The 27686-nt window shown below is 40.0% G+C and overlaps 2 protein-coding genes and 1 non-coding gene across 7 annotated transcripts in view; 2 read left to right on the top strand and 1 right to left on the bottom strand.

Annotated features, from left to right (window-relative positions):
* Window positions 1-12965, bottom strand: part of Gr43a (Gustatory receptor 43a) — a 41291-nt gene extending 28326 nt beyond the window's left edge. Inside the window, exon 1 of the mRNA XM_045759403.2 lies at window positions 12751-12965. The gene's annotated coding sequence lies outside the window, so the exon portion shown is untranslated. The remainder of the gene's footprint in view (window positions 1-12750) is intronic.
* On the top strand, window positions 372-27684 carry LOC123768704 (uncharacterized). 5 transcript variants are annotated; one of them, XM_045759399.2, is made up of 5 exons: window positions 372-1254; window positions 16017-16161; window positions 18087-18573; window positions 23358-23710; window positions 24482-27684. In XM_045759399.2, exons 1-5 carry the CDS (start codon window positions 1166-1168, stop codon window positions 27149-27151), a joined length of 3744 nt encoding a protein of 1247 aa, XP_045615355.1. In that variant the 5' UTR covers window positions 372-1165; the 3' UTR covers window positions 27152-27684. The 5 variants fall into 5 exon arrangements, with proteins under 5 accessions (XP_045615355.1, XP_045615356.1, XP_045615354.1 ...); XM_045759400.2 differs by lacking the exon at window positions 372-1254 and adding an exon at window positions 10223-10326; XM_045759398.2 differs by lacking the exon at window positions 372-1254 and adding an exon at window positions 10225-10411.
* Window positions 6896-6967, top strand: TRNAP-UGG (transfer RNA proline (anticodon UGG)). Its single transcript has one exon. It is a non-coding gene; the product is annotated as a tRNA-Pro (tRNA).
* Window positions 27685-27686: the final 2 nt, after the last annotated feature.

The raw sequence follows: 27686 nt of genomic DNA, 5'->3' as shown, positions 1-27686 counted from the left end.
TCATCCTCATAGTTTCCTACCTTGTGCTTCAGACTCACACTGTATCTTGTACTGCCCACTTCCCCAATATTAGTGCTTAAGACATATCTTCACCACTGTAATTACCTGTCAAATTATATTGTAGTTATTTGTTAATATACAACCTTGCTACAATGTACCTTTTCATCTTACCTGAAATGTTAGATTAAGGACCTGCCCGAAATGCTATGCTTGTTAGTGGCTTTGCAAAAATGTACAAATACGAACCTTATATAATCTCACCAACCCATTGTACCTTTTCGTGAATAAATTATTATTATAATTATAATTATTATTATAACAATAACATAATAATATACGCTATAAGGTATACCTGCTGATTTTTCCAATAAACTTTTGTGGTGGCCTTAATAACCCTCCAGAGGTTGACATGAATTAAGTCCAACAGTTTAGTTCATTTATTATGTACCCCCATACCCATCTTGTGGGCGGTAGTGGAAAGGGTTACAGAGGCACATAATGGGCTCAGGGACTGAGCCCCAATTGTAAGTCCAACACCAACACGAAAACCAAGCCGTGCCTGTAGTCAGTATTAGGTAGTCTTAGGGAGGTGCTCAGGCGTCAGTATCGTCACTACACAGCCCCCGCGTCATATTGATCACGCTCAGGTGCCACATCCTCGTTTTGTCCCCAATTCTCACAATATGCTCAGGTAATGAAGTGGTTTAAGAGTTACACTTGCAGAAATAATGCATAAACAACGTGTCTTTATTACTACATTTTTATTTTAACATAACTTGTTCGTTAGTAAACAGCTAAAGTTATCAAACCTGCACTATGTGGCTCTCTGTGTACCTGATGCACAATGCCCAATACCGGCTATTAATTATAATACTTCCCCTGCCGTTGCTTAACACAAATTACAAACATAGTCCTCCTTAGAGTGACGCTATTAACGACATATATAAAATAAATGTAAATATAGAGGAAAGTATAGTTGTACAGAGTTGTGTGCGTAGCGCCGCCTGGCAGCTAGCGGCCCGTAGCTTAGATATGCTGAGCCTGAGTATTTATACCAAACAACCCAAGCCGGCGCGTCAGTTCCCTTCAGTCACAGTTGGGGCGGGTTGTGTCACTATTCTGATTAAAATTTGAAGGACTACGGCATTTAGTGACTTTAAAAGTCATGCCTAGAGCAAGACTGAAGAATAGTATTAACCGCTGGCGGGTTAAGCACGGCATGGCACGGAGGAAGAAGTTGAGAGAAGCGATGGCGTAAGTGTCCGTTGATACTGTTATTGTATTTATAATAATAACAATTCATTGTGTCCGGGGACAGGAAGCCAGAGGGTATGCATACACGGTAGACTTATTACGCACTCTCCCCCCCCTCTCAAGGTCGAATTACTGACTCCGCCCAGGATGCAACTCCGCAACAAGCTGACTAACTCCTCAGGACCAACTCACTGCTAGTTGAACAGAGACATTAGGTGGAAAGGAAACGTGCCCAACCATTTATGTCCTACACAATCGGAATTCTCGAGTGTGTCTCGAGCACGAAGCCGACTGTACTACCGGGACCATCCGGGATTTGGATGGTCGCCGCTTTGGAACCATTACAGAGAGTTTAGTTCATTTATTATGCACCCCATACCCATCTTGTGGGCGGTAGTGGAATTGAAATTGAAATTGAAATAAGCTTATTGAGGTAAAATACACACAAAGGGATGAGGTAGCTCAAGCTATTCTCACCCCGTTCAGTACATCGTGTTAATACATACATATAAACACATCACAAACAATAAACATATTACCAAACATTCTGAGAGATAAACGTCTACATTTCCTACTAGGTAGGAAATCTACCTAGTAGATTTCCTACCTTTCATCTACACTACTAGGTATTGGAAAGGGTTACAGATGCACATAATGGGCTCAGGGACTGAACCCCACAGTTCATTTAGCTAAGCAAGTTACAGTCTTGATGAGCTTGTACAGTGATAGTGTAGTTGCTGTGTGTCCTCGAGCAGGGCGACGGTGCAGGGGACGCCGCCTGTTAATGCATCGTGAGTGATGGAGGAGGCAGTCTCTTTTACACAAAAGTCACGATGAAGCATTTTCTTACTTGATTTTTGCAAAATTTAAAAAAAAAAATTGTACTTGCATGTCAGTGAAAGAGTTACTGTCCTCCATTTACATGTGTATATTGACACTTTTATTCTCTTCCGCAAATATGAAATTAAAGTGTACAAATAAGGTGAGTACAAATAAATTTACGGTGAGTGTGGCATCACTATTCCATCTACCGTGACGTCACAGGAAGGGAGCGCGGGGCCAGAGTGGAGCTTCTCTTCAGACGAAGTATCTATCATGGATACAAGTCGAAATGCACTCTTATACAATAATGTTTTTTTATAATTTAGCTCTTGATAAATTCTCTGGGTAGTACTATAATTTGATTTACATCGGTTAGGTCAGTACGTAACTTGGATTGTAAAAGAACTGCTCGGTGCATTGGTGGGACGGTTGTCTGCGAGGGAGGGTTTGAAAGTGAAATAAGTTTATTGAGGTAAAATACACACAAAGGGATGAGGTAGCTCAAGCTATTCTCACCCAGTTCAGTACATCGTGTTAATACATACATAGACACACATCACAAGCAATAAACGCATTTACCGAACATTCTGAGAGATAAACATATACATTTCCTCCTTTACAAGTAATGTGGGAGAGGTTGTGGAGGGTTTTCTGTGGTGTGGCGCGTCTGTTGGTCTGGGCGGTTAGACTGGGGGGTTAAAGGGTTATTGCTCCTGCTACCTCTTAACCATGTTTCATTATTCATCTCCTTCTTGAGGTTATCTTGAGATGATTTCGGGGCTTTTTAGTGTCCCCGCGGCCCGGTCTTCGACCAGGCCTCCACCCCCAGGAAGCAGCCCGTGACAGCTGACTAACACCCAGGTACCTATTTGCTGCTAGGTAACAGGGGCATAGGGTGAAAGAAACTCTGTCCATTGTTTCTCGCCGGCGCCTGGGATCGAACCCAGGACCACATGATCACAAGTCCAGCGTGCTGTCTGCTCGGCCGACCGGCTCCTTTGGTACATGTTTTCCTTATCAACTTTCCTGTGCTGAGATGCCAAGAACTCGTCACGACATCTTGTGTATTCAATTTTCTTTAGTTTTCCTTCTTTATTTGTGTTCACGATGCTTTATTTCGTCTTGCCGTTTCTTAATATTTCGTGTTATGACTGAAACCTTGGATTGCCCACAAGCGGCCTCAGAATATTTTCATGAAAATAACTTAAGTTTTTTAGTTTGCACCCCATACCCATCTTGTGGGCGGTGGTGGAAAGGGTTACAGAGCCACATAATGGGCTCAGGGACTGAACCCCACAATTCATTTAGCTAGGCAAGTTACAACCTTGATGAGCTAGTTACAAAATTCAATATAAGTCGTCACATCAACAATGGATTCGAGAAAACCCTTTCCCTGCCCACAGGATGGGTATTAGCTTCTTAAACTAATTACACAACAAAATTGAACATTAGGTAGTTCGTGAATCCATTATGTTACTAAGGATCAAACAACACATCAGAAAAGAAACGACGACGACGTTTCGCGGTCCGTCCTGGACACGACTTGGTAATGGCAGGACGGACCGAAACGTAGTCGTTTTTTTTTCATTTTATGATGTGTGGTTTGGTCAACATATCTCAACCCGTCCGCAGACCAAGTCCATTCTATCCAGCGGTCGACCCCAAAAACGCATTCATCAATTTTAACATGCTGTTCATTCAAAACAGGAATTTTCTCAAATATAAATTAATATTATTTTGTATTACAATATACCATATCCTTATTACCATATCCATATTGGATGGATATCCAATGGATATTCCATGGATATTACCTTATCCATATTACCATATACAATCACGGGAGACATCTCCCGTCACGCAGGGTGCAGTCGCACCTCCACAGATCTCCAGTATCATCTATTGATATTGGAAATGGCTCAAAAGGGCCACCACTTACGGGCTATGCATGCCCGTGCCACCTTTTGGGTGGCTTAATCTTCATCAATCAATCAATCATATACAATATTACCATATTGTACATGAAAATAACCATGTATTAAATATGTACAATATTACCATATTGTACATATTTAAGCATTGGTTAGGTTAGGTGTTCAGATTCTGTTGGCGATTATTTGTATTTGCAGTACGTGGGTGAAGCATTTACAGCGTCGTGGTTCGAACAAAAGTCGTCAGCGAAAGATCTACTTTTTAAGTGTAAACCATATTTATTTTGAACTCCATACTCATCCTACAGCCCGTCCTCATAAACAAAGGCCAAAGTCCCCTTTCATGCACCCGCTCTGTAGCAGTAAAACACAAAGATGATCCGTCTAGTATAATGCTCGAAGGTCGTATAATGACTGTCACCATAGCGGCGCTCTGTTATGGCTCCTGACGTCATCAGGGTCGTTCCTTTATGTTTCATTCTCCCGTCGCATGTTTCTGCGTGTTTGATTTTTTCTGATAGACGTAACTAGTGTATTTTTAGTGTATTTTTTTAGTTGTTTAGTGAATCAATTAATAATATGAGAGATAAAAGTTTCATGCTTAATAAGTTAATTAACATATTATTTATTACGACAACGTTCCATTTTTAGAAAGGAATCGACTTCTGTTTTTAGTTGCGAGTGACGTCACAGGAAAACAATGCAGGAAATCATATTCACTTTATTTCATTAATGTTCATTAATGCATATTCCGTTTGGTATACGTATGTATATGTACATGTATGCATGAGAATGTGTACATGTATATATATAATATTAATAATTTTGTAACTAGCGTCAAAAGATTGTTATTTGCTTAGCTAAACGAACTAGAGGGTTCAGTTCCTGAACCGATTATGTGCCTCTGTAATCCTTTACACCACCGCCCACGGGATGGGTATGGGGTGCATAATAAAGAAAGAAATTGAATTGATAAATTCAAGTCATAAGAGTTTTTAAGCGGATTATATATATATATATATATATATATATATATATATATATATATATATATATATATATATGGTTTGATATAAATATATACATTACATAAATGCATTCGAATACAATATGATCATACAACACAGCTCAAAGACATATAAATAAGAGTAAACAAATAATATAATTTTATATGCTAGTATAATTATTTAAATATAATTTATGAACGTGTATTTGCAGAAAACTACATCTTATATAAAACAACATTACGAATACAAATACATTAGTATTTCATATATAATTACATAAAACAACACAATTAGTTGATTATAATTGTAATTTACTTAATTAACATTTAAGCTAATTATGCATGACATTGAAATTAACAAAACATCTTTAATGCTAATACTTTTATTTCTCGTAATATATAATTGATACATTGTTTATTATAACATAACTTTATAAGGAAAATGTGTTATATATTCTGAAAGAATTCTGAAACATGTTTTAACGTGTGTGTGGTATCGTGTGACAAGCGCTGTGTTGTGCCTTGTGTCATGTTTGGGATTTTCGACTGTGTTGCCTATTTTGTATTTTGTCTTTAGTCATGTTGCCTTGGTGATTGTAAGATGATGTTTACCTGTTCTCTTGAGTTATATACGTTATATTGGAGGTACTTGCAAACTCTTCCTCTCACACACACACACACACACACACACACATTCAAGATTCTCAAGGGAATCGACAGGGTTGATAAAGACAGGCTATTTAACACAAGGGGCACACGCACTAGGGGACACAGGTGGAAACTGAGTGCCCAAATGAGCCACAGAGATATTAGAAAGAACTTTTTTAGTGTCAGAGTGGTTGACAAATGGAATGCATTAGGAAGTGATGTGGTGGAGGCTGACTCCATACGCAGTTTCAAGTGTAGATATGATAGAGCCCAATAGGCTCAGGAACCTGTACACCTGTTGATTGACGGTTGAGAGGCGGGACCAAAGAACCAGAGCTCAACCCCCGCGAACACAACTAGGTGAGTACACACACACAAGACAGGGAAGGAAACTATCGGGGTAAAATGCCAAGCCATTACGACTATATAGTACTGGGAAGGGGTCAGGATAAGGATCTGGGATGGGACGGGGGGAAGGAATGGTACCCAACCACTTGGACAATCAGGGATTGAACGCCGACCTGCATGAAGTGAAATCGTCGCTCTACCGTCCACCCCAAGTGGTAGGGTAGAGAGTAAAGACCACACAATGGGACAGTGACTGGCAGGACCTGGACCTCACTACCACACACCCTCTCCCTCCCCCAACCACACCCTCCCAACCCCACCCTAACACTTCCCCCAACTCTCCAGTACCTGAGGATGACCGGACTTATCCCCCCCACCTATCCATGCTTTGTCCCTCACCCCTCTGACCGAACATGATCCTGATCTATCCCACATCTCCATCCCCCCCCCCCCCCACACCCCTAGATGGACATTTCCGTCCATCCATCCTTGATGGATGGATGGAAATGATGGTGCAAAGAGGCAGAAGAGATATTCATACCACCATTAAGGGTAACAAGAAGCAAAAGCAAAAAGCAGCAGGGAGTGGAGGAAATACAAAAGACAAAAGACAGAGGTAAACCGGAATAGATGCAACAGGGCCACGAATGATTACACAAATTTAAAAAGATTAGCAGAAAGAAACTATGAAAATTATATTGCCTCCAAAGCAAAGAGACAACCGAAATTCCTACATAGCCATATAAGAAGGAAAATGAGAGTGAATGAGCAAGAGACCAGGTTACGAGAAAGAGGAGGCAAGTATACTCCCCTCCATTACACCAAACAAATCTTCCATCCCCCACACACCAAACACTCCCTCCCACACACACCCACGGGCTCGAGTGGCCCGTTGGTCTAGGGGTATGATTCCTGCTTTGGGTGCAGGAGGTCCCGGGTTCAAATCCCGGACGGGCCCATTAATTTGGTTGAGAGGCGGGACCAAAGAGCCAGAGCTCAACCCCCGCAAACACAACTAGGTGAGTACACACACACCAAACACTCCCCCTCCCCCCCCCACACACACACCAAACACTCCCCTCCCCCACACACCCACAAACACAAAGAAGACATAGACAACCCATTTCGACCCAGAGAAGACAATAGCCAAGGCACAGGAAGACACTGTAAACATATATGAGCCAGAGGGTTGCAAGGAAGTCTTTCCTTCAACACATGGGATGTAAACAACTGTATTAAAATAGAGGAGGAAAACTTCCATTCACACCTCCGCCAGACACGTGGTGCGGCATAGAAAATTTGAAGTAAACACACCAGGTTACTAACTGTAGATGTGTATATTTTATTGTGAACTTTATACCCATTCTGTTAGATCAAATTCGTATTTATTGAACCAGATGATGTACTATGTTGCACCATGTGAGGACTATGTCAACATTGCATCATGTCAACACATAGACAAAAGTCACAGATATGCGTTGCACCATTTCAGGGTCTCTACTGGACTACGCACCACCATGTGATCGAAATCACGCGAGACTGCGACATTTTACCACAGGACACAAATGTGGTGCAATAGTTAGCTATATTCTCGGTTTTCTCGATATTCTTGGATTCTTGGGCAGAGTGTGTGTGTGGCCAGACACTAAGTGGCCAAGAGAGACAATTCCCGTTATCGGCGGCAGTAAGCCTCTACTTATCGAGGTACTCACAGGTCATGGGTGTCACTCATTTGCCATGGAGGGCAAAATTTCATTATTCAACATGATACGAGGCATGATACGACCTTCCTCTTGCGCAGGCAAGAGTGAACCACTCTTTAAAGCTCATAATAACAAATATTTACATTAGTTCCTGGCATTACTGCTTCCTGGCACTTGGCTTCTCTTGGTCTGGTACACTGCATCAAGGTTCGGAGAAAATGACTGAACTATTGCAAGGTTGAGTATTGAATTCAGGTGTTCATCATTAAGTTGAAAACGAAGGTAAGATTTGTCAATGTTCAACACTGAAAGGAACGGTTTATAGACACGTGCTTCCAAACGTGGACATAATCCCGACTATGGATAGAGTGTGCAAATATCAGCACCTAAACATTTCACTGGAAATAGAATCAACATAAGTTCTTCAGCTAGAAATAATCTGTTAAGTTCATGCATATCTTTTCATTTCTGTTCCATACAAATCTGTATTACACCATACAGTTCATTAAGGCGCTTCAGTACAGGTCTACAATTTAACCATCGAGCATTACTGAAATTGCAGCCAGTGAGGGATATGATTTAAAAAAAATTGAACTTTCTGTGGTATAGATTTCATGTTCGTGTTAAGGTCAGTCTTTATGATAACATCTATGGCATAATCCATTGTTAATGTTTTACCACAAATCTCTCTTTGAGTGGACACACAAGACAAAAACAGTTATATGCCAATATGCAGTAATTTTAACTTAAACTGTATTAATTGTGCTCAAGATGCCATTGAATTAGCTAGTTGGCCGCGGTATTATAAGGGCTACGGTCAGCATATTTAACACTCCCCCTAGACCAACTACTGACCCCTGCCCCAGAATGCAACCCACAACAGCTACTTAACTCCAAGGTGCATATTTCACTGTTTAGGTAAACAGACATCAGATGAAAGGAAACGTGTTTTCGGTAAAAAGATAATTTTTTCAATAATTGTGGACTGACGATGAAATTTCTTTTGACTTTCTGAGAACGTAACATTTTGTTGCCGTGTTGGTTTTGTAATATTTTAATATAGTACTCAATCACGCTGGCTGTGTTGAGAATGGAATTTACATTATTTTCTCTAATGATGGCCCAAGGGGTTAACAATAGGAACAAAGCCAGTCGATTATTTTTCATCTGATGTATTGTATACGCTGTGTTCCATTCTTGTGTACTATTCAGTTTGGTCTTCCTCTCTCACTGACACAAAAAATCTTACATTGGAATGAAATCACAAGAATATTGGTAGGCTTAGGAAAATGTTCAAGTCCTTGCTGACGTTACCTATGTCGTTCGGTTCCATAGATAACGAAAGGTGAGTACAACTTAGTGCTTGTACTGACTTGTACAAGGGCCGTCAGTAAGGCCAGATTAATCAAACAGGTGTCATCAACCGCTTGATGAATCTGGTTATTTGATGAATTAACTGTGAATTTGTTATTTGTTGATATGAATCAACTATTACAGGACAGCAATAGTTGGTTTCCTTTCAGCTAATGCTGCTGTTCACCTTGCCGTAAATAGGAACCTGGGAGTTTTTGTTTTGACTGTTGTGGAGTTCCTGAAGATGGTCAGTAGTTCGACCTTGGAGTCTCGCTTCAAACCTAACATGTACATACACACGCTGCCTGTCCCCGCCAAGATGAATTATTATTATTATCTCGACCGTGGCGGTTACAATGGAATTCAACTAATTGTTTACGAACGTTGATCTTCCTAATAACATCCCTCGGGAGACTGACGTTGGTGTAACAATGAATCAACGTTGATCAAACGTTGATTCATTGTTACGTTATTCGCGTTGCGTTATTCGTTATACGTTATTACGTTAACGTTATTCGCTAATGTTTTTGCTGCTGGGCTTAATAAAAAAGACACTTCCAGCACTGACGAACGGAGGATAACCAAACTATAGCACATGAAGACATCGCCACAGCGCTTCAAGAATAGATGTACCTCGGGTTAGGAAGTCACCTCCCTGGAAACACAAACCGAAACTGTCTTTATTTTCCGCTTGTTACAACTTGTAATAAAGTTGTTACATCTTGGCTTAACGTGTTTATGACGTATTAGAACGTTGTTACAACTTGCTATATTGGTTCTTATATCTAGTTAGGAGATATATATAGGAGTTAGGAGTTATATCTTGTTCGAACAAGTTAAAACTTGTTCGAACGTTATGTCAACGTCGTAGTTTGGGTGTGTGTTTGGCGGGTAGGACGCACGTTGTTGTTGTTGTTGTTAAAGATTCGCTACCTGGGAACAAAGTTCCAAGTAGCACGGGCTATGGTGAGCCCGTAGAGGGCACACGCTAAAACATGATCGCTTATAACCGCGTCGTGATCCAACCCACACAGCAACCAACACAAAACTGACGTTCTGGCTACAGTCCGTCACAGTCACACGCGTATAACAAAGGATGACGCAACACCCCCCACCCCCCGCACCACCTTCCGGATCTCGCTATATTAGTGGAGGGAGCGGCTCTTCACTGTTCAGTCGCTCTCAGAGCTGTAGAGGGTGAAAATGGTGAAATACAAGTTCTTGCTTAGGAAATATTACAGTGGTGATATGAAGAGTAAAGGTAATTTAGCAAATTTTAAGGAGTTATCACACACCGATTGGGGTAAAGAAAACGCTTATGATAGAGACAGAAGTAGGATGCCGAGGTAGGTACTTTTGTTTATTTTGGGTTGGGCGATGTTGAGTATGTTATTGTGTGGAAATACAATTGTATTCACACTGGAAATATACTAATACTGCCTTCCTCCCCATCCTGGCATCGCTCACCATTCTATTCACACAATCACATGTGTTATTTACATGTACAAAACCTGTTCCTAAATGCTAATCTTGATCTGAAACTTTTCCTTGAACCTATGATCACCACACCGGAACTAAATATATCTTTGATATCCCCCTGAGTCAAACTTAATCTGTGTAAACAATCCATGCTCATAAAAGGACCCAGTCTATGGAACTCACTCCCTGATGAATTAAAAAATTCTCCACCCTATACCTTATTCAAAAGTAAAGCCAACAAGTACCTAATTTCATCCTCATAGTTTCCTACCTTGTGCTTCAAACTCACACTGTTATTGTACTACCCACTTCCTCAATATTAGTACTTAAGACATATATCTTCACCAGTGTAATCACCTCTGTCAGTTTGTATTGTAGTTATTAATATACAACCCTGCTACAATGTACCTTTTTAACTTACCTGATATGTTAGATTAAGGACCTGCCCGAAACACTATGCCTGTTAGTAGTGGCTTTGCAAGAATGAAAAAAATACCAACTTTATGTAATCTCACCAGCCCATTGTACCTTCTAGTGAATAAATTTGTATTATTATTCTACACTACACCACTCTACGCAGACCAACCCACGTTATGCACTTTAGCCAAGTTATCCTCGATATCCTCGCTATACTGCCCCTCACACTGACTCCTCCGTCCCTACTGCACACCCAAATTAAACTGAAATTCATGAAAGTTATGAACCAACCACTTGGGCTGGACGGTAGAAGAACGGTCTCGCTTCATGCAGGTCGGCGTTCAGTCCCCGACCGTCTAAGTGGTTATCCATCATTCCTCCCCCCCCCCCACGTCTCATCCCTAATCCTTATCCTGACCTCTTCCAAGTGCTATATACTCTCAACGGCTTGGCGAATTTCCCTGATAATTCCCTCCCCCAAGAAAGTTATTCATAAGTGCCTACATTCCACCTCCCCATCACGGGAGACATCTCCCGTCACGCAGGGTGCAGTCGCACCTCCACAGATCTCCAGTATCAGCTCTTGATACTGGTAATGGCTCAAAAGGGCCACCACTTACGGGTTATTCATGCCCGTGCCACCTTTTGGGTGGTTTAATCTTCATCAATCAATCAATCACCTCCCCATCACTGACACGCACTCCACCACCACCACATACTCCTACCACAACACATTCCAATTCCTCACCACCCACGTATGTACTTCTACCCGCATATAGCCTCTACCCACTCACATATGCCTCATGCACTTATGCGTCAGTTCTTAGTCACATGTTCCACTCCCAATGCAACTCTGCGCGCGCACACATACACTGACTCATATATTGATAGGTCAGACCCAAGGGGCTACAGAAGCAGCGCATGAATCGATTGAAGGTAGAGAGTTTGGAGGTCAACCGTCCGCGATAGATGAACTACACACCTGCGCACACCGGTAGCTCGAGGCCAGCTAAATATGGTCAGCTAAACATTAGTACTTAGCTTTACCTTTCCTTACGTATCAGTAACTACGGGAAAGTGAGGTTTAGCTCTTTATTCATTTTATTCTTTATTCTAGCTCTATATTCTATATTCTAGCTCTGTATCTCTTATGTTCTAAACATCACCACGAACCTACTGAAAAGAGGCTCGTGGGCTAACAAAATAGAGCAGAAAATAGATTTGCATTTATGAATATGCAATGAGGGAATTATCAGGGTAAAGCACCAAGCCATTACGACTATAAAGAAATATGCAATGAGAAGTTTAATTCTTGAATAAGAACATAAGAATTAAGAAAATACAAAAGGCCTATTGGGCCATATGATGCACCTTCTATTTATATTCACCCAAACTCATTCATGTGTATGTGTAACTCTTGAAACAATTAAGTGGCCCCACATGAGGCAGTGACTGGTCAATGTTGCTACAGCTGACCTGGCTTTTATGCATGCATTGCTGAATTGTTTCCGTTTAGCTTGTAAATGGTCATAATTATGGGAGGGTTGACTGGGCAGCCATTCATAACGCACAGAGATCACAACCCTTTTACCCTGTCGTATCTCAGTCGATTAAGGCAGTGTCTGGGATGCTCCCGGACGCAAGTTCGAATCCTCGTCATGGCCCTTGTGGATTTGTTCATTAGCCATTCATAATTTTTCGCCCCTTTTCAACCAGCAGTAATTCTAGACCTGGTGCTAAACTGATTACTAGTTCACCGAAACACGACAACTGCTAATGTGGAACTTACCATGAGCTATGAGAAGAAGAAGTCTGCTAACTGGAGGCAGATGTCGTTCACTCCTACCCACCTCTGTAAAAAATAAAAAAGTGATATGTTTGAAACATACAAGACTCGGGGAAATTAACAGTAGAAAAAAGGCGAAATGGTAAGAATGGATATCAGTTGACGAAGTTGGGTAGTAACTACCCTGGAAACACAAACCGTAACTGTCTCTATTTTCCGCTTGTTACAACTTGCAATAAAGTTGTTACATCTTGGCTTAACGTGTTTATGACGTATTAGAACGTTGTTACAACTCGCTATATTGGTTGTTATATCTGGTTAGGAGGCGTTAAAACTTGTTCGAACGTTGTACCAACGTCGTAGTTTCGGTGTGTTTGGCGGGTATTGACCCAAATGAACCAGTAAAGTAAGAAAATATTGTATAAGCGTTCATTAAAATAATAATATAATAAACTTGAAAGAGGAGATAGCAGAAACTCCACCACAAATGATAAAACTTATTATTCAATGAACTTATTCCAATGGAAAAAAGTCTCCGTGGTGTAGTGGTAAGACACTCGCCTGGCGTTCCGCGAGCGCTATGTCATGGGTTCGTATCCTGGCCGGGGAGGATTTACTTGGCGCAATTCCTTAACTGTAGCCTCTGTTTAACGCAACAGTAAAATGTGTACTTGGATGAAAAAACGATTCTTCGCGGCAGGGGATCGTATTCCAGGGACCATAGGATTAAGGACTTGCCCGAAACGCTACGCGTACTAGTGGCTGTACAAGAATGTAACAACTCTTGTATATATCTCAAAAAAAAAAAAAAAAAAAAAAAAAAAAAAAAAAAAAAAAAAAAAAAAAAAAAAATGCAGACGAGGAGTCACAATAACGTGGCTAAAGTATGTTGACCAAACCACACACTAGAAGGTGAAGGGACGACGACGTTTCGGTCCGTCCTGGACCATTCTCAAGTCGATTGTGAATTTAATATCAAGTTTTATACATTCTTTAACCTGAGGATGGTGTGGCGGGCGATCAGGCCCACGAGTCTGGCCCCTCCGGAATATCTGCTCACTTGGGTCCGTCTAATTACCCAATTAATTATAAACAGCAGCGTCGTGTGTATCTCGACTTTAGCTTTACTCTAATGTCTGCGACGCTACTACATTCAGCTATATGTAGGTGGACCAAATATTTAATCTTAATCTTACTGACGAACAGGTAATTGAAATTGGAATAAGTTTATTGAGGTAAAATACACACAAAGGGATGAGGTAGCTCAAGCTATTCTCACCCCGTTCAGTACATCATGTTAATACATACATAGACACACATCACAAACAATAAACGTATTACCGAACATTCTGAGAGATAAACATACATTGCCTCCTTTACACAAGTAACATGTAATTATTTGCTCCAATATGACTTGAGTCGACTGGGGATGGTACCTGACTTACAAGACATTCACAAGGAGGTGAGGTGAGGTCACACAAACCTCACCTACAGTAGTTTCAAAGGTTGGAAGGCTGTCCCTTGTTACCAGATTCAAATCCGCCCATTCAACAGAAAATTGGGGATAGACGGGTCGTTACGAGAGGGAGGAGAGGCTTACGGGCTATTCATGCCCGTGCCACCTTTTGGGTGGCTTAATCTTTACCAATCAATCGAGGAAGGGAGTGTGTGTTCACCATTTGGTCCGGGAGACATCTCCCGTCACGCAGGGTGCAGTCGCGCCTCCACAGATCTCCCGTATCAGCTCTTGATACTGGTAATGGCTCAAAAGGGCCACCACTTACGGGCTATTCATGCCCGTGCCACCTCTTGGGTGGCTTAATCTTTATCAATCAATCAATCTGTGTCCCAGACGAGACAGGAGTCTGGGGTGTAGTGTTGGGCATCACAGGGGAGGGAGACTACACTGAAGCTTCATCACTGCTGTATCTTGAGTGAGCACTGAGTCCCTTATGTTCTAAACATCATAAGATTCTATTGCCTTATGAACAAATCCACAAGGGCCGTGACGAGCATTCGAACCTACGTCCGAGATCATCCCAGACGCTGCCTTAAAGTTCTACTGATGTTCTATTGCCTTGATAGGGAAGATAGATTAGGATTTTTATATTGTACTAATTACATAAATATATAATACTAAACTGTCCATCTGGTGTATCCATTCGTGCCTGTTATTTATTCACAGAGTTGCCAGTGAATAGTGAAAGACGACCATGTTCTCCTCTCCCCCCCTTGAACTGCATAATGTAAATGGGGCCTAACCAGAGCTAGATATAGCTGAAGAACCACACTAGGTGTCTTGTTACTAACGCTTCGATTAATAAATCCCAGTGTCCTGTTTGCCTTATTACGAACGTTCATGCATTGATCCTTTTGTTTTAAATTCTTACTAATCATAACTCCCAGATTCCTTTCGCAATCCGACTTCGCAATCTCAACACCATCTTGATTTATCATCATTACTTAGCCTCTCCTCTCCCCCCCCCTCGTGCCATCTTTAACTCGCATCACTGTATTCATTTTCATCAAAGGCGAAGGTGGTGGCAGCATTAAGTAGTTTAACTTAACTTTTAGTTAAAGCATAATTTATAACAACTCGTTCGGTGGCGGTATCAGTGGTGATAGCCAGGTGGGTGGTGTTATAGATGGTGAAATAACAAACTATTAAAAAATACGCTGACGTTATACAGCGACGATAAAATTAATACGTCAGTGACATCACACCTTGTGCATATTTTATCACTGATTTATTTGTTAGGTTAGGATAGGTTGGGTCATATTGGGTTGAGTTTAGTTAGGTTTACTTTAAGTATACCCTTGACGTAAAAATGGGGGGGGGGAGGGAATGAACTATCAGGAGAAAGCGCCAAGCCATTACGACTATATAGCACTTGGAAGGGGTCAGGATAAGGATTTGGGATGGGAAAGAGGGGGGGGGGGCGGAGGGAAGGAATGATGCCCAACCACTTGGGCAGTCGGGGATTGAACGCCGACCTGCATGAAGAGAGACCGTCGCTCTACCGTCCAGCACAAGTGATTGGACCGGGGTGGGGGGGTGGGGGTGGGAATAGCCGGTCACAGAACCTACCTATGAAAACTTTAAGGCAAAACACTGTATAATACGAAACATATTAATAATACATATATCATCAATTTTTTTCAGAAGCAAAATATAAAACAACAGGATTATGGGATCACAAAAGGTAATTAAGATTTTACCTGAAAACGAGGTTTTTAACAAGCTATTAACAGTAATTTACACTCTGCAGAAACATGCTAAATGGATGGAGAGCCGTGTGTGATGCCTGGATGCAGAAGCAGGTGGTGGAGAGCCCTGGCATCGACACACCTGTCTGTAACCTGTACACCGCCTACATCCAGGACAACCCTGATAACTACGTAGATATAGGACAGGTGTGTAGCATGTACACTCGCATCCAGCTGTAGAGAGTTTGTGTAGACTCGCATCCAGCTGTAGAGGGTTTGTGCGAACTCGCATCCAGCTGTAGACTCGCATCCAGCTGTAGAGGGTTTGTGGGGACTCGCATCCAGCTGTAGATGGTTTGTACAGACTTGCATCCAGCTGTAGATGGTTTGTGCGGACTCAGCCAGCTGCAGACAGTTTAATGCAGACTTATAACCAGCGGCAAACTTGCACCCACATGCAGACAGTTTGATTCAAACTTGCAGACAGTCTGGTGCAGACTTACAGCCACCTACAAACACTTTGGTGCAGACTAGCATTCAGCTGCAGACAGTGTGGAGCAGACTAGCAGTCAGCTGCAGACAGTGTGGTGCAGACTAGCAGTCAGCTGCAGACAGTGTGGTGCAGACTAGCAGTCAGCTGCAGACAGTGTGGTGCAGACTAGCAGTCCGCTGCAGACAGTGTGGAGCAGACTAGCAGTCAGCTGCAGACAGTGTGGTGCAGACTAGCAGTCAGCTGCAGACAGTGTGGTGCAGACTAGCAGTCAGCTGCAGACAGTGTGGTGCAGACTAGCAGTCAGCTGCAGACAGTGTGGTGCAGACTAGCAGTCAGCTGCAGACAGTGTGGTGCAGACTAGCAGTCAGCTGCAGACAGTGTGGTGCAGACTAGCAGTCAGCTGCAGACAGTGTGGTGCAGACTAGCAGTCAGCTGCAGACAGTGTGGTGCAGACTAGCAGTCAGCTGCAGACAGTGTGGTGCAGACTAGCAGTCAGCTGCAGACAGTGTGGTGCAGACTAGCAGTCAGCTGCAGACAGTGTGGTGCAGCTGGGTATGAGTCTGCACCACACTGTCTGCAGGTGGCTGTGAGTCTACATCAAACTGTCTTCACCAAACTCACATCCAGCTACAGACAGTTTGATGCAGACTCGCAGACAGTTTGATGAAGACTTACTGCTAGCAGCAGACAGTTTGACGAAGACTCATAACCAGCAGCAAACTTGCAGCCACCTGCAGACAGTTTGGTGTAGACTCACAGCCAGCTGCAGACAGTTTGGTGCAGACAGTTGGGTGCAGACTTGCAGCCAGCGGCAAACAGTTTTGTACAGGCTTGCAAACAGCTGCAGACAGTTTGGTACAGGTTCACAGCCAGCTGCAGACAGTTTAGTGCAGGCTCACAACCAGCTGCAGTTTGGTGCACAGACTGACAGCCAAGACAAAAAGGGTAAATGTTCAACTTATGTTGTAAACTAATTTTAAAGTAGCTATGCTCTCTATTTCAACTTGCGTATTTAATTTCTGTAGTAATTTCAATCCATATAACTAAGCTAATTTGGCAAAGTCCTAATTGTCTAATATAAACCGATTCACACTTCGAAGAGATCAAGACAAAGTCAAGTAATTTAAGACTTTTTTATGCCAAATTTCTTTAAAGCTTTTTCTGAAGTCGCTGAGAATTCAGAGAAAAAAAAATTGCTCACCCCTCAAGTAAATTGTTTGTCTTGTGCAATATGTGCAAATAATCTAATCATCTCCTACAATTATATTATGGCAAACCCTTGGTTTATCCCCATCAAAGTTTGTAAAGCTGCTTAGGTGCAAGAGTGTTAGAATAAGATGTCGACAGAACTGAGCAAAACCATGCGAATGAAAGTTTCCAGTGTTAAGATTATGCATTTGTTAATAATCACATTTTATTTCTGATTTACAGTACAAGATTAAAATCATGTACAGCGTGTTCAATGTTCAGCATGTACACACTGTTCAAATATTGGCGTGGAACTCCAGCACAGTATTTGATCTTTAGTGCAGAAAAGTCATAACAAAAACCCTCATATAAATCACTTTTAATATTTCATTCTTGGCATTATTTCCTCATTTTTATAAGAAAGATTCAAATTTTTTCTCTCTTCCAACAGTTTGGAAAAGTGTTGAGTTCGAGGTATCCACATAGGAAGCATCGTCGGGGCAAACAGGGCTCACAGATCTATGTTTACCAAAATATTGCCCTCAAGGATCGATTGGCATTCTCCTCTCCATGTAAAGCTATGGCACCTTTTCTTGAATTCCCCGACCCACCAAAAGCTGGCTTGTGTCAAAGTTTCAGCAATGGTCCAACAAACAGTTTTTTTCCTGTATATTGTAATAAACAAGACCATATTCTTGTACCACCAATGACAATAGGGAATCAAAATGTTAGAGCCATATCACTGCCTATCCCTGAAAGTGCCAGTGCATCAGCTCTCACTGTAAAAGAACCAGAGACTACCACTACTCAGCTTGTTGAATTTTCACCCATTTCTCATAAAAGGAAATCTGAAAAAGACAGTGGCCAGATGTCTGATGTGCAAAAGAAAACTAAGCTTGAAGATGAAGGAAAAACTTTGTCTAAAACTGATCTTAAAGGTAATTTGTTTAAACACTTGCTCAAATGGTAATTTGTGTAACATTGACTTGTATGATTAGTTATTTAACATTGACTCTAATGGTAATTTATCTGATATAGGCTCTCCTGGTAATTTGTTTATGTACCTAATAGTAATTTGACTTGCATTGGCTCTAATGGAAAAATTTTCTTTAATGTTATCGTGATAGGTAACATGTTTAACATGTTACCTAACATGATAGGTAACATGTTTAACATGTTACCTATCACGTTTAACATTGGTCATTTGTCAAACTGATTCCAATGATAATTTGATTACTAATGGTAATTTAATTAGTGTATTAGGAATAGCAATTTCTGTTAGTAAGTGCAGTGAAACCTCGGTTTTCAAATGTCCCTGTTTTCGAATTGTTCGGTTCTCGAGTTCAATTTCTTTGACAAATTTGACTCGGTACTCGAGGTTTGTCTCGGTGCTCAAGTTTGTTGATACATGTATGGGCCGACCGAGCGTGTGGCGCACTTCACTTTATCAGTGTCTCCCGCCTAGTGACTTTCAACATTTCATTCTATTACAAAATAATTTGTATATGTTCATATACACTGTACTAATATATTTTCTCTCTTGGAATTATTTCCTCACTTTTATAAGAAAGATTCAAATCTTTTCTCTCTTCCAACAGTTCGGAAAAGTGTTGAGTTTGAGATATCTATGCTTGAATTCTTTTTAAGGAATTTCATTGTTTTTGTGCGTGTTTGGTTTCTGAACATAAGAGTTCTTATTATATATCACACTGTAGGTTCCAAGAAAGTCAGTGGTAAAGTTTAACCTAAGAAAATAATTTTGAGGATGACAATAGAAGAAAAACAAGAGATCAGTCATAGTAAGACAATTGTGATGTGTCTCACTACAGATAAGTGTTTAAACGTAGGGGAAAACAAGTGTCTATAGACAGATTCTTAGTCAGACAAGCAAGCAGTGAGCCACAACCATGTCCTAGTGGTTGGAATGCCTGCAAAACATAAGAGAGTGTACCCCAAAAATGTCATCACTCCTGTTATACTGGAAGGGGACTCTCCTTCCAAACATTAACACCTCTTCTCCTTCCCCATTACTCACTGTCTTCCATACACCAACAAGAGTCCTCAAGAAAGATAAGATATACTTGTACATAGTGTAGTACAAAATATAAGTAGTAGTATGTATAAAAGGTTTTTTTAAGTTAATGTTTTTGGGGGTGTGGAATGGATTAATTAATTCAATTTACATTATTTCTTGTGGAAAACTTCGTTTCGGTCTTTGAATTGTCTCTTTTTGAACTGAGTTAAACGTGTATGGCCAATACATAACCTTGCCATAGCCACTTTCCACCACCGGTTATAGTGGTAGGAAGAAGGCCAAGCAGACAGGCTCCGCTAAACATCATAGAATCAAATTTCCTGTAACAGAAGACCAACGACCCTGTCAACGGGCACAGATTGAGGAATGAATGACTGAGTAAAAGTCGGAATAAGGAACACCTTTGCAGGAAATGGGACAAGGGCAGATAGCCTCCTTAGCAGCAGTATCCACATGCTCATATAAGGAAAAACCAATATGGCTGGGAACCCAGCAAAACTCGACTGTCTTAAATCTGCTGGAGATAAGAAACAGCCACTGTTAAATTTTTACTACCAGGGATGGATAGGATTAAATGACTCCAGAGTCATGAGGGCACTGCAAGAGTCAACTACAATGGCAAAGGAATGTTCACAGTGTTGACAGAAAAATGAGATTCCGATTGATCTTTTCATTGACCTGAGAAAGGCCTTTAATACTGTTAACCATAACTACCTCTTAAACTCCACCATTATGGAATCCGAGGCCTTGCCTGAACTATATCTAATCCTATCTTAGTGACAGACACCAATATGTAGCCATCAATGATATAACCTCTCCCACTCTACCATTAACTGTAGGAGTGCCACAGGGCAGCATCCTAGGACCTCTACTATTTCTTATATACATCAATGATCTGCCTAATGTCTAACTTTCATATACCTTTATTATTTGCAGATGATACTATCCTCATCTACTCAGACCCCAACCCACACACATTAAATAATGTTGTAAATAATGAATTAAAGAAAGTCCGCTTATGGATGTAAACCAACAAACTCTCACTAAACATAGAAAAGACCTACTACATCTTATCTGGAAGAAAATCAACAAATGTAATTCAGCTTCAGAAAGACAGTGTTAACAACGTCAATAAAAACGATGGAAAGTTCCTTGGCCTATAACTTAGACAAGAGACTCAACAGCACCCACAAACAACACATAACCTAGAAAGTCTCAAAAATGGTTGGTATACAGTACTTTCTAAAAGCAGATATTATGTTCCAAACTCTGCTCTCCTCTCACTATACTACGTGCTAATCTATCCCTATCTAACATATGGTATCTGTGCATGTTGTTCAACCACTGCAAACTACCTCAAGCTCATCATCACCCAGCAAAAATCTGCTATCAGAACAATAACAAACTGCTTTCAGACAACACTCAGTCCCCCTGTTTAAATCCCTAAACATGTCAAACAAACTCACTCCACACATTCTCTTGTGCCATTTACATTTACAAAACCCTGTTCTTAAATACAAACCCTGTTCTGAAACTCTTCTTGGACAGATGTAATAGAACCAATCATAACCACACCATAAATAAATATATCTTTGATATCCTCAGAGTCAAACTTAATCTGTGTAAAAACACTATACAAATAAAGGGACCTAGTCTATGGAACTCGCTCCTTAATGAATTAAAAAGCTGTCCAACTTTTACCTTATTCAAAAATAAAACCAAAACTACTTAATTTTATCTTTACAGTTTCCTACCCAGTGTTTTAAACCCGCACTGTATCTAGTGCTACCCAATCCCCCAATATATGTACCTAAGCCATACAACTTTACCATTGTAATCATTGCTATACCTTATATCATAATTGTTATATTGAATGCATATTTTACTGCATTATACCTTTAAATAATCCCCAAATTATGCTACAATGTACCTGTTGATAACCCTTAAATTTTACTTTAATATACCTACTGTCAAATTTGTCAAATTTTCTTGCAACATACCTGTAAACATTTTTTCAATTTTGCCAGAAATTACCTACTTAAAATTATCTGTTAGAATAAATTAAGGACCTGCCCAAAATACTATGCATGCTAGTGGCTTTGTAAGAATGTAAAAACATCAATGCTATGTATTCTCAAACCAAATGTACCCTCTTGTATATAAATAAATAAAGTGAGCACTTTCTGCAATTATTATTTTAATAATGCATATATAGTATACATACATATATAGTGTACCGTATGTATGTATATATATATATATATATATATATATATATATATATATATATATATATATATATACAGTATATAATAAACATATATAGTATATATACATACTTTAGGCTTATATCATGGTCCCACCAAGATTGAATTACTGATGTTCCCAAGAATGCAACCCTCACAACAGTTCTCTAACTCCCAGGTATCTATTTACTGCTAGGTGAACAAAGGCATTAGGTGAAAGAAACCATGCCTAACCTCTTGGGATTTGAACCTGGGATTTTCCCTGGTGGTTTGGTTGTAGTTCTGTCTCTTCTGAGCCTTGATCCATAGCTGCAAATTGGTCTGCTAGAGGTGAGTTTCATCATGGCAGTGGTTTGGAGTTCATTGGCATTCATTTGGCTAATTCCTTGTTTCTTCTCAATCTATTGTCTTTTGAGGGAGCCTGTTTTTGTTCCTTCCTGTTTGGCTGGCCAGCAGGCTACCTTTGGTCAGCTCATTACTACGTTAGCTATGCCAGTTGGTTAGGGAGTTCCCAGTGTTGTCCCATGGTGGTGGCAAGGTGGAACTAATGGGTGAATGACTTAAATTCTCTGTTTCTCATTTTTGGTGTTAAGTTTTACCTTGCTCTGTTTTTGTTTCGCTCCATCTTTCTGGTTACTGATTTCTCAGGTGAAGGTAATCTAGAATCCCCTGCTCTCTGCCTCTGAGAGGGGGGGTTAGGTGTTGGACTCTGGTCCCCAGTAGGCTATTAATGAATTAAAAGGACATGGTGTGATGGCTAGCAACAAAGAACCACCGACGTCCCACCAGAAAGAAACATTTCATTACATTCAATGCTTTTTTTTGACCACTTTTTTATCTTACACCTCAGCATATCTCCTCTCACCTCACCTAATCTTTTTGCCTTGTATGGGCCGCATTCCCTTGTCAGTTTTTACTTGGTAACGATCCAGGATGAGCCTAAATATTGTAATTTTTCATTCTTTTTGTATATATGGCTTTGGTTATTTTTCAATGCCCATTATTGTGACATTCTATGCAAGATGCAGTAGGTTTTTTTCTAAGTATAGTGAGAATTTGGTTGAAGTCCATTGGAGGACTTACAATTATCTAATAACTTACAGTATCATTTACAGCATATAAATATTGATGGAAGTAGTGTCATCAGCAAGGGAAGGGAAGGGAACTATCAGGGAAAAGTGCCAAGCCATTATGTTTATATAGCACTTGGAAGGGATCAGGATAAGGATTTGGAATGGGATGGGGAGAAGGAATGGTGCCCAACCACTTGGACGGTTGGGAATTGAACACAGACCTGCATGAAGGGAGACCGTTGCTCTACCGTCCACCCCAAGTGGTTGGGCGTGTCATCAGCAAATAGCATAGGTTTAAGAAGGTTGGAAGCATTTGGCAAGCTTAACTCAAATCCATAAAAGTGTATTCAAATATTGCACTTTTTCAGATGATTCTAAGCTCCTCCTGAAAGAAGAAATGAAAGAAGAGATAGAAGTAGAAGAGAACCTTGTGGTATTTAGCCACTTCCTGACACGTTCACCCTCCCCTCAGTTAATACAATTAAGTGAGAAACAAGATGGGAGTGATGTTATATCCAAGCAAGATTCAGAAGTTTCACCTAACAAATGCTCTCCATCCAAACGTGTCAGACAAATCTCTCGCATCAACCAGAAGATGGCATTGGCTCGCCAGTGGGTTGATGCAAACCTAGTGGACAAGAAAGGAGTCATGACTACAGCCAGTGCGATTGCTGAAGCATATGCTCGTGACCATCCAAATGACCCGTTACCTCAGACTAGTGTAAGTAGTACCTGCATAGATTCACCATAAAATGAAGACGGAGAAATTTACACCTTAATGAGAGTGTTTATACCGTCACATGTTTTGTCTCTTCTGTGAATACAGTACAGTACTGTATCTATATTTACCTGAGGGCAACTACTATATCTACTGCTCTCAACAGAACTCTGGAAGTTTTGAAAAAGATTCCTTTAATTTTTCCTGAAGATTTTCTCCAGCTGAATTTTGAGCTACTATATTGTACTTACGATTTCTGATGTGTATTTTCTCAGTTTTGGATTGATCTCTGACTCCTAAGCTCATATTAAGCTCTGATCCCACCTCATAGTAAACCACATTCTGTTTCTAACTCCCAGTATTAAATGAAAAGTCTCCGAGGCCTGGTGCTATTAGTTAAAACCGCAAACCAGAGCTAAGCTCATGAAGCTCTGTGAAAAAAAAATAGAGTAAACACTACCAGTACAGGAAAAGATCACATGGTGTAGATGTATTCAATGTCGATAACACTGGGCCAGCTACAGACAGGGTCACATACACTAACTGTATTGTACCATTTTTGCCACATAAGATCATTTGAAAACTTATTTAGTATTAGTAATATATAGTTGTATTATTATTATTATTATTATTATTATTATTATTATTATTATTATTATTATTACTGAAACTGGATCATTGCTACAACTTGGTGCAAATGTATATTATTAATAACGTGAACATAGTATAAATGAATAGTATGGAAATTATTGTAAAATTCATCTTTACTTTCAGTTGACTGTTGTGATTAGAGGAAAATTTCCCACAAGAAGGAAGCGGTTTGTGGAGGACAACATACATGGCTACTATTACCGAAACTTGGAATTGGTAGGACACAACTTGCCTTCACATGCGCTTCCTGAGACATCTACTCCACAGAAGATGCCAAGCACATTTTCTGAGACGTCAACTCTGAAACAATTTCCCTTAAATATTCAAGTTAACACAGGTGATAACCCATCTGAAAATACAAGTACTAACACAACAGAAAATGAAATTAGATTATGTGAGATGGAAAAACTAGAAGAGACTAACCAGGATGTGCAGGGTATCATCACTGATGGAGAGCATATTATCATGCCAAAGAACAGGGTAAAAGCTATATGTACAGATGCAGAAGGTGAATCTTTTTCTAACCTTGCTGAAAAGGAAGAAAATGTAAATACTGATAAGATAAGCAATGAGAACAGTAATGCCACCAAGGTAAAAAACTCCAAAGATATGCCAATGATCGTAAAGGATAATGATCTTGGGTTGCCAGTGGCAGTTTTTAATCCTCCATCAGAAAGTGTCTTTGATTATCAAGGTGTTCCATGTGTGATGATTCCAGTAAATGATATATCCAGCATTACTTCAAATGTTGAAAATGCAAAACTGTTATCTACAAATCCTAACACAGTGGTATCTCCTTTAACAAAACTGTTCTCTCAGAAAGTTATTACAGATTCAGATAGTACAAAGATTTTTTCATCAATACTACCTCGTCAAAATCCTGCTCAAACACAACAAACCTCATTTGTTAAATGCAGTGATCTAGAAAACAGCACATTAAACAAAGGATATGTGTCTCAACAAGCCTTCCAGAGTAAGATACATATAAAATCAGTATGTAGCATAAATGATATGGCTCAGTCTGAATCTGTTGATACAGATGATAGACCAGATTCATTGAAATATTTAGAAAAATACAAAAATCCTAAATCTTTACCAAGCCGCATTGAGATAAAAAATCCAAGTTCACCAGCAAATTTTAATGAGAAAGAAAACTTAGAAGGATATGCACGTTCCATGGATGAGATTATACCAAATATTAAGATTGAACCAAATGAGAAAAGTGATGAGACCTCAGAAATTGGCAGTGCTGAAGCAATTCCTCCATCACCTAAGCAACACTTGCCAGATATGGGTGTACTTGACTACTTCAGGAGTGAAATGGCTGAAGATTATAAATGTTCAGTTGTAGATATGAATAGAACTTCAAGACAACAGGTACTCACTGAAGTATGCATTAGTTCTGGAGATGAATTGGAAATAATTCAGAAAGAGAATGAAGCTCTTAAACATGCACCAAAATTAACCAATGTGGAAACTAATTATAATATATCAGATGACAAAGAAGTAACAATGTGTGAAGTGAAAATAGATGCAGATGAGCATCATTTAGATAGTGCTGTTAGGAGTATAAAGAATGTAGAAACTTTAAAAAAAACTCATACTTCCAAAGTAAGTGTGGACAATTCTAAGGAGAATATACAGACAGAAACCGAAGCCGAGCCTGTCAGGCCAAACCAAAAGCGTAGTAAAATAGGTAATACAACTATACCACCTATGAAAAAAATAAAAAGTTGGGATGAAGATATCAGAAGTTTTATAGCAAATAGTAGTGATACTAGTATATTTGAATCTAGGGTTTTGAAACCAAAGCAAAAAACAAAGAAGATGAATAGCAGGAGAAAAAAATTGAAGGATTCCTTGGTTAGAAGCAGGTCAGGACACTTAAAATCAACCACCAAGTCACAAGTAGGAAAAAGTGAATCAGTCTTAAGGAATGATGAGGAAGAGGAATCATTATCAGATGGAGCTCTTGGAAATATCAGTGAATGTTTGCCAATTGCTGATAAGCAGATGGCAATTAAAGTGAAAAAGGCAGTCTTAAATGTAGCATTTGATTTGATATCAGAAACAGAAGGATCATTAACTGAATTTCAAAGAGCTAAGAAGTTGGAGGCAGCTATATTCAAGGACAATCCTGCAGTGCAATACAATAATCAAGCTGTCAGAACTCACATTAAGACTAAGAATTTGGACACCTATTGTTGCACTTCTTCACATAGGCTTGAAGATATTAAGGTGTGTTCTTTAGAGCACATAACATCATTGTTATTGCACCACCAGGCGTGTCCTGGCCTTGGGTGTCAGAAATGCCACACCCTTCGAGCTGCATATGTGCACATCACACTGTTTCGTCATCGATGTCCTGTGTGGCAATCATTTATTAAAATTGTAAGCAGACATTCCCGGATTTGTTGGAGAGTCAGTTGTTCAATAATCTTTTGTCAGTTCATGAAGCATGAGCTGCATTTATCAGGCATGTCTGTTTTGCAAAATCATCTCTTGGAACAGAGGATGATTTTAGAGGCTGAGTTTTCAGAGTGTGACAAGTCAGGACCCCACAGTGCTGACTTGCATTGCAGCCACCATGAGGCCACAAGAGTACCAGTGCCAGGGTTGGTTGAAGTACGAAACCAGCAGCAAAACCTCGCTGTAGAAGCTCGTGGTTTGAAGCTCATGTCTAACTTGCTATCAACAAATAATTCCAAAACTGAAGATATTGTGACCCCTATATTAAAGACTTTTAAAATTGCTACCTCTATCTACTACCACTCTGTAAAGAAAAAAAAGTAAGATACAGGTATTAAATTCTCCCAATATGTTCTTACCCTTAAAAGTTTGGTTATCATCTTACATTGATCTTTTGGGTAAGGCAGTATCACGTGTTGATCCTTGTTATCACCATCTGCTTTTTATACAAATGTAAATATGGTTATACATCAACTGTAATGGAGTTAACTTTGACTCTTGAAAAATATCTGCTTTTAAAAATCTGCTCATATTTTTAATTACTTACTACAGATGAGGTTATATAATACTAGCAAGACAATTATTGTTGAATTACAATTTGGCATTGCCTTCCAGTGATTGAATCTATTTCTGGACAACATTACCAGGCAGAATGGCAGTAAAGGAGTGGGATGCAAAACACACTTTAAGCTGTGACAAGAAGATTTACATGCAATATAGGTACAGTAATTACATTTTAGGCATATACAGCACTCATTTTTTGTCATTTGTGTAAATACAGTAGTTACTCCACACATTGTGTAAACTAATGTGAAACAGCAAATGTATAAACCCTCTAAAATGATCACCACAACAGGCT

The sequence above is a fragment of the Procambarus clarkii genome, chromosome 83 (genome assembly GCF_040958095.1).
Source record: "Procambarus clarkii isolate CNS0578487 chromosome 83, FALCON_Pclarkii_2.0, whole genome shotgun sequence".
NCBI classification, from domain to species: domain Eukaryota; kingdom Metazoa; phylum Arthropoda; class Malacostraca; order Decapoda; family Cambaridae; genus Procambarus; species Procambarus clarkii.
The sequence above is the reverse complement of the archived record's forward strand: the minus strand, read 5'-3'. Positions and strand labels throughout refer to the sequence as shown.

Excerpts from the sequence above, each read along its gene's own strand:
- LOC123768704 (XM_045759398.2), top strand. The coding sequence starts at position 10,269 with ATGGTGAAATACAAGTTCTTGCTTAGGAAATATTACAGTGGTGATATG. Across the intron at positions 18,574-23,357 it reads GTCTAAAACTGATCTTAAAG|ATGATTCTAAGCTCCTCCTG; the intron begins GTAATTTGTTTA and ends GCACTTTTTCAG. Across the intron at positions 23,711-24,481 it reads ACCCGTTACCTCAGACTAGT|TTGACTGTTGTGATTAGAGG; the intron begins GTAAGTAGTACC and ends CTTTACTTTCAG.